We start from the raw sequence: 13,913 nt of genomic DNA, 5'->3' as shown, positions 1-13,913 counted from the left end.
CAGGGGGCTGTGCTTGCTGGGCATAGTCTTTTGCCTACAGATGAGGGGTTTGGAGAGGGGTGGATTCCGGCGGAGGCTGGACAGATGGAGATGCTGCATATTGTGTTTGGGTAAAGCAGAAGGGAAGTAGGGAAGCACACTGCAGGGGGGGGACACCACAGTGTGCAATTGCACATTTATGGCTTGCTACAACCTAGGGGGCGCCATGGGAGTGGACTGCTGGGCGCAATGGACCACTGGTCTGACCCAGCAGCGACAATTCTTGTGTTCTTGTGACTCTGACCCCCTGTATCACCCCTAAACAGCTCACCTTTTCTTGGGACATAAATGATATTCAGCAGTCTTGCCCGCTTTAGTGCTTCTGAATATCAGGGGTTTAGACAGTTGTGATTTAAGTAGACAGAAAAGGCTTCTTCCTGCTCAAATCGCTTTGAATATCGGCTGGACTGTGCCTATAATAGCAATATAGAATCTGATAGCATCCTTCTGGATTTGATATTTCTGGACACTGCTTTAATGCAGTGTGACCTTGTACCCAGTTTGGCACAGCAACACAAAGAATTACATGTGGAATACTTAGTGATGGAATAGCTAGATGACAGCAAACTTTAGTGCAGTGGTATTCACTTCCAGTCCTTGAGAGAAATTTGCATAGTGTGGCGGCAGTAGAAATATAAATCTCTCTCATATGTGTTCTTAGGGATGTCCTAAGTACCTAACCTATTGGTGATCCTGACTGGGAGTGGAGCCCAAGGCTTTAATGAATCAACTCATGAATGAGTCATCTGAAGAAGAGATCTGTTTTATCTTATTTTGTGTCTAGTATCATTTTTTAGATAATAAGAAGTATCATGATTTGAAAAGAATTCAGTTTTCTTCAGAAACAATGTGAATACTAGCACTGTCACCTTCCAATGCATAATAGTATGAAAATGTTCAGGATCAAACAATTAATGCTGTTTTTCTTATATAATTTTATTAGACCTTGCACACTGTCAATCAAACCTCATGGATCTTACCAAGCTTCTTAAAAAATTGGAAATTCTCCAGAGAACTCAATCTGCGCCTAATTTCATTGACATGCAGGTAAAGGTGCTGCAGAATTATGGTAGCAGATGATACGTAACTGAAATACTTTCTTAATTACTGAGATAGTCCTCAAGTATGAAAAAAAAATTAGATTTTATGAATTTTTAGAAAGCATTGTAAATCCAACACTGACCACATCTAATTAAAATTTGTACATTATTTTGCTACTTAGCAAAAGTTGCATAGAATAAGTAATTGCTACCTGAATAGCGCCCTTGGAACTGAAATTTTATTTTTCTGGTCAACTATAAGTTTACAGATATCACAAAGGATATAGCCTAGTTATGAAAAAATAATTGCATACAATACATACATTGGGCAATGTTTATGAAAGTTCAGTGCTTTCTAATAGTCATTAGCATGTGCTAAATACTTCATGGTGAATAGCTTTAATAAACATGACCTGCTTTATCTTGAATGAATTTGCTTACTAAAATTTTAAGCTGTTTTCATCTGTGTATAGAAGTTAGGTAAGAGTGTAGGTCTTGAGTGGCAGCCTTGACCTTCGTGATCTTTTATTGTCTTAACACTGTAAATCATCACTAATCTATCACACTGTCTATATCTGTGTTGGTCTTTGTGTGTCACCTGTCTAATCTTAATAGCATTCTGTTGCTTTTAACTGTTTGTACAATGTAGGCTAACTGTGTAGATATTTCAAAGAAGGACAAGAGAGTCTCAAGACGTTGGAGAACAAAAAGTGTCAACAAAGATGCAAAAATTCAGCTTCAGGTACAGGTTTGGATTATCCTAATAATCCTTTACGAGTAATGTGTTTGTGTAGGCAGGTGCATTTATTGAAACTGGTGACACAGCTGCCTCTGTGCATTGATTCATAGCATTTAATGATTTTTACCCTTCAAATCCAACATAAGATCATGAAAAGTTTTGTGGGGGTTTTTCTGGAACCAGCGTGAGTACATTTCAGCCTAGAGAAAGGAGAAATAAAGCTGAAGGCACTAAGAACATGTTATGAATCCAGCTAGCAAAATGCAAATTTCCATACAAGGCAATATCTCTATAGCTGTTAGCTGAGAGGACAAGAGAGTTACTAAAATATCATCTTGGGCCTCAGGAATGGATATGAAAAAATTCAGATAAAAAAAGAAAGATAAATATATAGCAAGAATATTTTGTAGTGGTCTTTTTCCCTGAAAATATTTATTATCATAGCAGACAAAAGAAATTCATTATATATTTTTTTGTTTTGTCTCATCCGTAAATGAAGAGATAATTATTAATATATGGGTGGGTGGGGTGGGATTCTTTTATATTTATATATTTGGAGGAATATAAATAAGATTGTCAAGTGATTAGTTAAAAATCTTTCTGATTGATTATTATACACTTGTTGTAATATTTGAAAATGAATAAAGATTTATAAAAAAAAAAAAGAAGAGATAATACATGCAGTACCAAGTGAAAAACAAAGGCTGAATGCATATTTTTTTAATACATATACTTCCTCTTTTACTTACGCATAGCACGGGTTTTAACACCGGCAGCGGCGGTAACTGCTCTGATGTTCATTGGAATTCTATGAGCTTCGGAGCAGTTACCACCGCTGCCGGCGCTAAAACCTGTGCAACGCGTTAGTAAAAGAGGGGGGTTAAAGCAGGACAACAACAACAAAAAAGAAATATTTCAGCTAATTAAGGGGCTCTTTTACTAAAGTGTATTAAGAATTGCAGTTAACACAGGATTTTACCATGTGTTAGCTGCAAATCTAACACAGCAATTGGTGGAGGTGTTTATAGTATATATTTTTTTAATTCAGAACATGCGATAATAATTAACATAGTACCTGCTCTAATTTAAGACCAATTAGAACACAGTAGGTATAACATGCTAGCAGACTAACTGTTCCATGCCCATTCCCTGTCCATGAGAAAAAATTTGGAGAAATTCATTAATGCACGTTATATCACAAAATACATTAACACAGTTACATGTTAGCCTATTTCTGCATGTTAAGGCTCAAATTCAATATATAGTAGAATCTACTAACCATAATTCAATTAACTGGCACACTCAACCAAATGGCAAACAAAATTGCCAGCCAAAAAAAAAAAAAAATGTCTCCAGTGCTCCTCAGACAACCTCCAAACAATCCCCCCTCCTTCCAGCCCCCGAAGCAATAGACAGCCACAAATCTCCCTCCTAGCCTTCAAAGCAGCAGCAGCTGCCGACCTGACAAGCCCCCTTCCGGGCCCAAGGCAGCAGTGGCAACCAGTCCTGACAACCCCCCTCCCTCCCTCGACCCTCAAAGCAGCAGCGGCATCCAATCCTGACAACCCCACTCCTCTGTTGGCCCCAAAGCAGCAGCGTCAGCTGATCCTGGCAACCCTCCTCCCTCCCTTACCGAAGGAGTAGTAGCAGCCAGTGAACAGAAGAAGCGCCATATGCAGGCTGCTTCCAGCCAGCCCCTGTAGGGCCTTTCCTCTGCCATGTCATTTCCGACGCGGTGAAGAAAGGCCCTGGCAGAGCTAGCTGGAAGCAGCCTGTGTACAGCGCTTCTTCTGTTCACCAGCTGGCACGTCTTCTGTTCACTAGCAATCGCTACTCCTTCGGTAAGGAAGGAAGAGGGATGGAGATTGTCAGAATCAGCTCACACTGCTGCTTCAGGGCCAAGGAGAGGGAGGTGTTGTCAGGACCAGCTGTCGCTGCTGCTTTGGGGATGGGGGAGGGGTTGTCAGGATTGGCTGCTGCAGCTGCCTTGGACCTGGAGGGAGGGATGGGGCATTGTCAGGACCAGCTGCTTCGAGGGCTGGAGGGAGGGAAGGAGGGGTGTTGTCAGGAATGGCTGCCTGCTGCTTACAGTATTTTTTTTATAATTTCAATCAACCAGAAACTACAGTTATCCAGCATCCACCAATCTCCATGGGTGCCAGATAGCTGAGAGTCTACTGTATAGCATTCTAAATTGTGCATGCAAATCGGTGTGCCTAGCTGATTTGGGCATGCAACTTATTTGTTTAACAAGCCAATCAGCACTGATAACACTGTTCAACAGAGGTTTTGGGACATAAATTGTAGTGGGTGTTCTATAGTGATTTGGGGGTCACTGAATTCAAAACTGACCTTAATTTTTTGGTATAACCCTCTGATTTTTGGCAAAAGAGCATTATAATGCAAAAATTAACATTTTCGCTATATTTTCTGATGCTTGGAGTAAATGTTATAACAATCTTTGAAATATTAAAACAGTTTGCCTCAATTTAGATTTTTAAGCTAAAGTATTAATTTTAACAATGTAATAATGTGCTATATAATTAAATTATTATGGGTGAGGAGGCGGAGCTGGAATATGTAGTTCTCTGTAGGCCTATTGCATCAACAGCAGTGCGCTGTATTACATCATCAACAATTTTCAATCTTCATCAGCATAGTTGAGATTAATTAAATCATCAATTTTGTATCTGGTTTTGCTTCTTAGTTATCAAGTTGTTGCTTTTGAAATGTTTTTGTTGTTTTGTTAGTATAATGTCAAGAAAGTGTGCGAACCACCATGATGTCTTCTGTTACGTCTGTGGGGAGTATATAGTTAAATCTCAGAAGAGAAATATGACTTCACTTATAAGGAAAGCCTATGAACTCTATTTTGGCTGCAAAATTGGAGATCAAGATAAGGTTTGAGCACCTCACTTGTGTTGTAAATCTTGTGCCCGACAACCTTGGAGCATGGCTGAAAGGCATTTGTCCATCAATGCCATTTGCTGTTCCAATGGTTTGGAGGGAACAGAAGGACCATTGCACAGATTGTTATTTCTACTTAACAAAAGTGTATGGATTTTTTTCAAAAACAAAGAGTCAATTTAATATCCTAATCTTAAATATGCAATACGACCTGTGCTTCATGATGACAAGCTTCAAATGCCAAAACCACTTGGAATTTATTCATTGGATTTGGAAGAAGGCTCTGAAGCATGTGCTGATGACTCTATGGAACTGGAATCCGAAAATGATCCTGAGAGTTCTTCATTTCAAGTTCAGGAGAGCATCACTTAATAACTCAGGCAGAATTAAATGACCTCATTTGAGATCTTACTTTATCTAAGAGACAAGCCCAATTCTTAGGCTCCATGCTTTGTCAGTGGAATCTCTTGGCAACTGAGACCAACATCTCTGTGTTCCAAAATCGTCACAAGGCCCTTGTGGAACATTTCTCTATGACACTCATTGACATTTTGTCATGATGTAAATGGATTACTTCAAGCGTTTGGTCAAATTCATGACCCTAATGAATGGCGCTTGTTCATTGATGTGTCAAAGCTAAGTCTGAAGTCAGTGCTTTTGCATAACGGAAATGTATATCCATCTATTCCTATTGGCCACGCTGTCCACATGAAGGAAACTTATTAAAATTTGCAGCTCATCTTAGACCAGTGGTCTCAAACTCAAATCCTTTGCAGGGCCACATTTTGGATTTGTGGGTATTTGGAGGGCCTCAGAAAAAAAATAGTTAATATCTTATTAAAGAAATGACAATTTTGCATGAGGTAAAACTCTTTATAGTTTATAAATCTTTCTTTTTGGCTAAGTTTAATAATAATAGCTAAAGAGACATATGATCAAGAAACTGTTTTATTTTACTTTTGTGATTATGATAAATATACCGAGGGCCTCAAAATAGTACCTGGCAGGCCGCGAGTTAGAGACCACTGTCTTATATCATATTAAGTACAGCGAATACAAGTGGCAGATTTGTGCTGATCTGAAGGTCATCACATTGTTACTTGGTCTTCAGTTGGGCTACACAGAGTACTACTGATTTATCTGTGAGTGGGATAGCCGAGACAGAGAATCCCATTACATCATTAAAGACTGGCCATTTCGTAATAATTTGGATCCTGCTAGAATAAAAAATGTAATTCACCATCCTCTTGTTGATCTGAAACAAGTGCTACTGCCACCTTTTCACATAAAGCTAGGACTTATGAAGAACTTTGATAAGGCTATGACCCAGGAAGGTGAAGGATTTCGCCATTTACTTGAAAAATTTCCTTTCATAAGTGCTCAGAAGTTAAAGGAAGGCATTTTTGTGGGGCCACAAATAAGAGAATTGTTGAGAGACAGGCACTTTGATGAAATCTTGCAAGAACATGAGAAAAGTGCATGGATAGCATTGAAGAATGTAATCGAGAATTTTCTGGGGAATAGGAAACATAGAAACATAGAAAAATGACGGCAGAAAAGGGCCAAAGCCCATCAAGTCTGCCCACTCTATTGACCCTTCTCCTTGATTTTGCTCACCACCTGCCCTTACCTCATTAGAGATCCCACATGAATATCCCATTTATTTTTGAAATCTGACACGCTGTTGGCCTCAATCACCTGCCGTGGGAGTTCATTCCAATGATCGACCACCCTCTCAGTGAAGAAATACTTTCTGGAGTCACCGTGAAATTTCCCTCCCCTGATTTTCAGCGGATGCCCTCTGGTGGAAGAAGGTCCAATAAGACGGAAGATATCCTCTTCCACCTCGATACGACCTGTGATATATTTAAATGTCTCGATCATGTCCCCTCTCTCTCTTCGTTCTTCAAGTGAGTACAGCTGCAATTTATTCAGCCTTACTTCATATGGAAGATCTTTGAGCCCCGAGACCATCCTGGTGGCCATCCGCTGAACTGACTCCATTCTCAGCACATCTTTCCAGTAATGTGGTCTCCAGAATTGAACACAATATTCCAAATGAGGTCTCACCATGGATCTGTACAGTGGCATTATGACCTCTGGCATCCTGCTGATAAAACCTCTACGGATACAACCCATCATTTTCCACCTGATTGGCAGTTTTCATGTCATCACTAATGATTACTCCTAAATCCCGTTCTTCCGTGGTCCTAACTAAGGTCTCACCATTTAACGTGTAAGTCCTGCACAGATTTCTTTTACCCAGGTGCATCACTTTGCATTTTTTAGTATTGAAGTTAAGCTGCCAAGTCGATGACCATTGTTCTAATAGTAGTAGGTCCTGTGTCATATTGTCAGGCATAGTGCTTTTACCTACTATGTTGCACAGTTTGGTGTCGTCGGCGAACAATGATATTTTTCCTCTGATCCCTTGGGTCATATCACTTATGAATATGTTGAATAGGATTGGACCCAAGACCGAGCCCTGTGGTACTCCACTGGTCACATTCGATGTTTTGGATGGGGAAGGCACCAGACTATGTCCAAATGGTGGAGGCGATGCTTAAAGCAGTCTGTGATCTCAAATGCAACATGTCGTTAAAAATTCATTTTCTCCACTTGCATCTGGACTCCCCTCCCCCCTCCCTGATAATCTTGGTAGTGTTAATGATGAGCACGGAGAAAGGTTTCACCAGGACATTGCTGCAATGGAGAAACGATATCAGGGCAGATAGAATTCATCAATGCTGACTGACTATTGTTGAACATTAATTAGAGATGCTCCTAATCTCATTTATAAACGCACTTCAACAGCAAAACGAATCTAGAAAATAATATTTACAGGAACTCTTAAATCGGTGCAATGCGTTACATTATGAGTTCTTATGCTATAAATATTTACTATTTTCTCAAAAACTGTATGTGATAGGAAAAAACTAAGGCTATTTTCATACACAGGAGGTCAAATTCTATAAAGTAAACCTCATTTTCTTCTTGTCCCAGAAAAAAAAGTTAAAATTTGTTGCATAGTGTAATTGGCAATTAACACCTGATAACTGATACTAATTGGCATTAGTGTTCAAATCATTGCATGACATGGCGCCTGACTACTTGACGGCAAAGCTTCCTCCGTAGGTGCTGAACAGGTCCCTCCGCTCCCAGGATGAAATACACCTCAAAGCACCTCCCTGATCGTGCCTTTGACTGCAAACCGCCAAACGATGTTCCACTTCATACCGAGCCACTGGAATCAACTGCCCCTGTTTATCAGATCCCTTGAAGGATTCCTCAACTTTAGGAAAGCAATAAAAACATATCTCTTCATTTAACTCCCCTGGATTACAATGAAATGTTTATTGGTACTAGATCCCGGTATGCATCATGTTAGGAGAAAAACTTGTAATAAATAATATTCCACTGTAACTATGGCAAATTTAAACTATAAACTGTACATTATGGGGCTCATAATCGAAAGAGAAAAACGTCCAAAAACTGGCCTAAGTCGGCACTTGGACAATCATCAGTCAAAAACGTCCAAGTGCCGATAACAAAACCCGGTTTTGGACGTATTTAAAAACGACCTAGGCCTTCACAGTGCCGCTGAACGACCATAGCTAAATGGGGTGTTTCAGGAGGAGTGTCGAGGGAGGGATTTGGGCGGGACATGGGCAGGCTTAGACTGTCGCACTGCATGTATACAGCACAGGATCGACGGAACTTGGATGTTGTGACTTAAGACCATTTAAAACATGGTCTAAGTCACAAAAAAAAACACCTAAAGTGACCAGATAAGCACTGCAAACACATAATACAGACCCCCCCACACACTATCCCAGTGATCACCGACCCCCCCCCACCCCTCATAAAAATATTAATCACAACTTGAAAATTGTGCCTCCAGAACATCATCACCTGGCAGCCTGGCATAGGAAAGCCTAGTCGTGCTACACAGAGGCGTCTTAAGCCATCTTGGGGGTGGGTTAGAGACCCATGGAGAGGAGAACCCATGCCCATAAGCCCCTGTAATCACTGCATTGATATTGAAACATGTGCATTCCCCTATACACCCCAAAACCCTTTTTTACTGGTATATAGGTGGCTCCTTCAGCCATAAGGGCTATTGGGGTGGTAGATAAGTGGGTCTAGGGGATTCTGGAGGTGGTTTGGGGGGCTCACCATGACCTATAAGGGAGCTGTAGGGAGGAGAAGACATAGCACCCTTTTTGTGAAGTTCACAGCAGTGCCCTGTAAGGTACCCCACTATTTAGGTGCCATGGCTGGGTGTTTAGTCCATCACTTTGCAGACCCCTCCCACGCCCAACAGGGCTTGTTCTAGGCATTTTTGACTTGGATGAAAATGTGGTATAAAGATGAACGATTAGATCGGCAGGACGTATACTTAGATGATTTTCGAAATGAGAAAAAAAAATTTGGACATATTTTTTGAAAATGTGTCCTAAGCTGTTTTTTACTTTGGACGACTTGCGACTTAGACGAAAACGGACTTAGACATTCCTTTCAATTATGCCCCTCCGTGTATATTGGTATAAAATCTCTAATGTATGTCTAGTTAGGATAAAAACTTGTATTGAAACAACTTGCATTGTTAAGGATAATTATAGCAAACTGTCCTGTAAACCGCGCCGAGCTCTACAATCGTGGAGAAGATGCGGTATACAAACCTAAGGTTTAGTTTAGTTTAGTTTAGTAACATGTAAACTCTATATTATGTTTATTCATATTAGACTCCTAGTATGTATCTAGTTAGGATACAACCTTGTATCGTAAACTTGTACTGTAATTATGCCAAATTGTAACCTACTAACTGTATATTGTGTGTTTAACCTGTAACCTGTTCAGAGCTCTTTGGGGAAAATGGGTTAGAAAACGAATTAAATTAATAAATAAAGAAAATAATGAGCAGCTTCATGCACAACTTTGTAGATGCATTCTATAAAGTGGTATGTGACACAAATAGTGTGCAAATCTGAAAAGGAGGTGTGTCCTGGGGAGTTGCATGAACAGATCTTGGGCATTCCTTAAAGTTAGGCACATTGTTATAGAATGCGCCCAATCTACACACAATGGGGTTCATAATCAAAAAAAAAAAAGTCTAAAAAGTGTCCTAAATGGCTACTTGGACGATCAAAAAGCCTGATCGTCCAAGTATCCATAACCAAAGCTGGTTTTTAGTTTAGGCTTTTCCCCTGCCTCTAAACGCACAGAGAGAAAAGAGGTGTGTTTAGAGGAGGGGAAAGGGCGGGCAGTAGGCGGGAGGTGAGCCGATCTACACCTAAGCCTACAACAGGTATAACCAAAACAGTTGACAGGTTGCCTAGTCGGCACTTAGACCTTGGGTTCCCTCTTGCCCCGATGTCATCGGGGGGTTGCGGGTTCGATGGGGCAAGAGGGCTTGGGCTCCCTCTTGCCCCGATGTTGTCGGGGGGGGGGTGGTTCGCGGTTTGACATGGCAGGAGGGCTTGGGCACCCTCCTGCCTGGTTCGTTGTTGGGGGAGGGATTCTGTAACCGGTGTTGTTTTTGACAGACACCGGTTACAGAATCCAGCTTTTTGGCAAAGGACTGGCTCCTCCTTCACCTAAAAGCCCTTCTGTTGGACGTTTGGGGCTTAGGCGTTTTTTTGGTTCATTATGGCCAAAAAGTGTAGACATCGTGGGGGTGTACTTGTAGACATAGTGATGATCTGGGCGTTTAGTAGAGGCAGGCCATAATCAAAACAAGGATGTTTGTTTTGGTTATGGACATTTTCCCTGCTTCTGCTTTGAACGTTTAAGGACTTAGGCCAAAAAGGGACTTAGACTTTTTTTTATTATACCCCTCCACGTGTACTTTTGACTACACTAAAGGCTTCTTTTACTAAGCTGCGTTAGCGTTTTTAGCGCACGCAGCATTTTAGCGTTCGCTAAACCCGCGCTCAATGCTGGTGTTAGTGTCTAGCGCACGGGGCAATGGAACGCGCACTATTCTGCACGTTAATGCCCTAACGTGGCTTAGTAAAAGGAGCCCTAAATAGTGTAAAATATGTATGATACTTTCTTTATTTTTTGTAATTTTATTTGCAGCATGATCCCTTTTAGGGACAAGTAGGTATTTTAAGAGCTCTTTACTCTTCCTTGGCAATCTTGTCTCATCCCTCAGCTCTTCCTCTCTCAGTCCCACACCCACTTTCATCATCCCTCCAATTAGTGCATGATTCTCTTTAACTGCTTTCATACTTCCCTCACTAGTTCATGTATTTCTCTCTCTTCTTTCCCCTTCATGCAGTCTTCTGGAATTCTTCCCACCTTTAGTCAGCAGGAGGAAAGCAGAGCTTTTCATATGCATCTGCCTCAGGGTTGGCTGGGTTTACTTTGATGAATAAATGTATGCTGACTGCAGGACTTTTGAGCCTCAATACCTTCCAGCTTCTCAAAGAAGCCAGTGAAGAAGAGCAGATGCATCAGAGAATATCATTCTCCTCCTCCTTGACTGCAGTGATAGGGAAAGATGATTACACTAGCACTTTTGTACTGTAGCACATCAAAACTGCTGTTGCAGCTAACATAGATTGGGAGGTCTTGCCCTGAGTGAAGTTATGACTAAAAGTTTTCAAAAGCTCCTCCCACCTGTCACCATGCCATTATATAAAATATAGCACAGCTGTGACAGTCTTTCTCAGAATCTCATGCAAATATAATATTGCTGCATAAAAAGAATGAAATGTGGATTTGGGGGATGAAGATGATTAATATTAAAACCAAAAACTAGAATATTTTTCCAGTTAAAGTTGAACACATTTGTTTCTTTTTTTTTAAATTTCTTTATTCATATTTAACATCAAATACAAAGTGCATACACATAAACAATCAAGTAATATAGTCTACTGCACTCTTCTCCAACAAAAAATCTAAAACTGTTTTACCCCTCCCCCCTCCTTACCCCTTTCCCTGCCCCTCCTGGATACGTATAACAATATTTCATGACTCAAAGGGAAATAATAATAATAATATTACTACTTCATATTTATAACTTACAATATTTTGTTAACGGGCCCCAAATTTCCTTAAATTTGCTATGATGCCCCAACTGCAAAGAAAACATACTTTCAAACTTATAAATCTGACATAGGGATTCCCACCAGAAACTATAATTTAAGTTATCCCAGCTTTTCCAGTTTTTCATTATTAGTTGCATGTATACTCCTTTCATGATGAGGAGCAGTTTGTTCTGATTTGCACTAATTAGTTTTTTGGACAGTAAAATCGTTCACATTTGTTTCTGTTTACAGTTAGGATTGAGTTAGGCACACAAGTGGGTGATGGCATTCGATGGCATCAGACAGAACAGCTGTCCCAGTTCCTCTGTTTTGTTTTTTTTCCATATGAAACACACAGCTCTCACATTGTTTTATTGTTTTTCTCCTTAAAAAACATTTTCATGACTTTCTTATATTAATTTGTTGTTTTATTTTAAAGTATGCTTATTATAAAGCAGATAAATTTATGACAAGCAATCAGACCTTCAGCACAGTACAATTAGAAATAAAAATTGACCCTGAGATTGCCCTGTACTCTGTGACAGAAAAATCTAGAACTTTGACATCCATTTCAGATGCTTGGTTTGTCTAGCTTTAGAACAGGGCTGCCCAAGTCCGGTCTTCGAGATCTACTGGCAGGCCAGGTTTTCAGGATATTCACAATGAATATGCATGAGAAAGATTTGCCTGCACTGCTTTCTTGGTATGCAAATCTCTCTCATGCATGTTCATTGTGGATATCCTGAAAACCTGGCCTGCCAGTAGATCTCGAGGACTGGACTTGGGCAGCCCTGCTTTAGAATATAATCACAAGAATTATGGCAGGATGCCTGCACATGTCTGAGAGTACCACCTGAACTGCCTGTGGTATGAGGCAGAGTTGAGTTTCCTTAATCAGGTGGTGAGAAGAAGAACATCATATTTGCAGAAACTGGCTGGTCTGCATACTCTATCAGATCCTCATTAGCAGTTTGTTTCTACTTTTCTGCACAGTGTCTTTAAGAGTCCAGCTCAAAGGAGCAGCTCCAGGGATCTTCTAAATTAGTGCAAACATCCTCAAAAGCCTTCCAGGTCTAAAGCACAGTCATCTACAACACACTCACATAGCCTGATATTAAAGCAACCTCAAAGTTTCCATCTCCATTAGAGAAGCCCAACATCTCAGTTCAGATGGCACTCAGGCCCTGATTCTATAAAGGGCGCCTAAGGCATGCCTAAAGTTAGGCATGGTGTAGGCGTCCAATCTAAGTAGTTAATGAACCAATTAAGGGTCTTAACAAGCAATAATTGGTACATAGGCATCCAAAAAACATAGACACCACTTTGTAGACGCAGCCACAATTTCATGGATGCCCATGTTTAAAACTCACGCCTAACTCACACACCTGCCTGGAAACTGCTATAGCTCAATAAGTAAAAGCCCTGTGCTCCTCTTCCAGAGGTCATGGGTTCAAATCTCAGCACATATTTTAATTGTGGCATTCTACCTTGTAGGTGCACCTTGATGATCTCGCAATGAGGTCACCATTGTGCAGCTGCAAACCTCCATTTGCAATGAAGTAGAAGCCATGCTAAGGTCTGTATCTGTTTTTAAGCTTTTGCAAATGAAGTTATGTATGCAATCTATATATTTTTGTCATGTGCCTTTTTTAGCAAGAAAACTAAAGCTATGTTTTTCAAGTGCTGTGCTTCAGTTAATGGATCTTTTCCTCTAATTAGCAAATAACATTGCTGTTTGTCCACAAAAATAGGTTTTGCATGCAATATATCTTTTTTGATGTGCCCCGTTTATGTGGTGCTTTATTAAATGTATTTTGAGCTTAATAAAGCAAAAATAAAAACCCAGAGAGTTATATAGCAGATTGCATTAAGGACATCCAAACTGTACCTAAATTCCGGAAGAACGTCCAAAGAGTGCCTAAGTTCCATTCATAGAACTCAGGTCTATCTGAAGCCTAAACTGTGCTCAAAAGTAGACTTCCTTACAATGCCTATAAGACCCAGTTTTATAATTGCTATTCAGCTTGCTAGCTCACTCTGTAGCACACTGGTTAAACCAATACCCTTTTATCCTAATGTTGCTGGTTCGAATCCCAGTCACTCTGTCTGATGGAAGAGAAATAAATAAAAGTATTAAACAGATCCAACTGCTAG

General features: G+C 40.3%; 1 protein-coding gene across 8 annotated transcripts in view; it reads left to right on the top strand.

Annotated features, from left to right (window-relative positions):
• Positions 1-13,913, top strand: part of OSBPL6 (oxysterol binding protein like 6) — a 240,256-nt gene that overhangs the window by 110,667 nt on the left and 115,676 nt on the right. For 7 of the 8 annotated variants that reach the window (XM_033946821.1, XM_033946818.1, XM_033946816.1 and 4 more), the window contains exons 8-9: positions 983-1,086; positions 1,729-1,821. In XM_033946821.1, the coding sequence (XP_033802712.1) occupies positions 983-1,086; positions 1,729-1,821 (197 nt within the window). The remainder of the gene's footprint in view (positions 1-982; positions 1,087-1,728; positions 1,822-13,913) is intronic. The other variant, XM_033946820.1, reaches the window with a different exon arrangement.

The sequence above is a fragment of the Geotrypetes seraphini genome, chromosome 5 (genome assembly GCF_902459505.1).
Source record: "Geotrypetes seraphini chromosome 5, aGeoSer1.1, whole genome shotgun sequence".
Taxonomy (NCBI): Eukaryota; Metazoa; Chordata; class Amphibia; order Gymnophiona; family Dermophiidae; genus Geotrypetes; species Geotrypetes seraphini.
The sequence above is the reverse complement of the archived record's forward strand: the minus strand, read 5'-3'. Positions and strand labels throughout refer to the sequence as shown.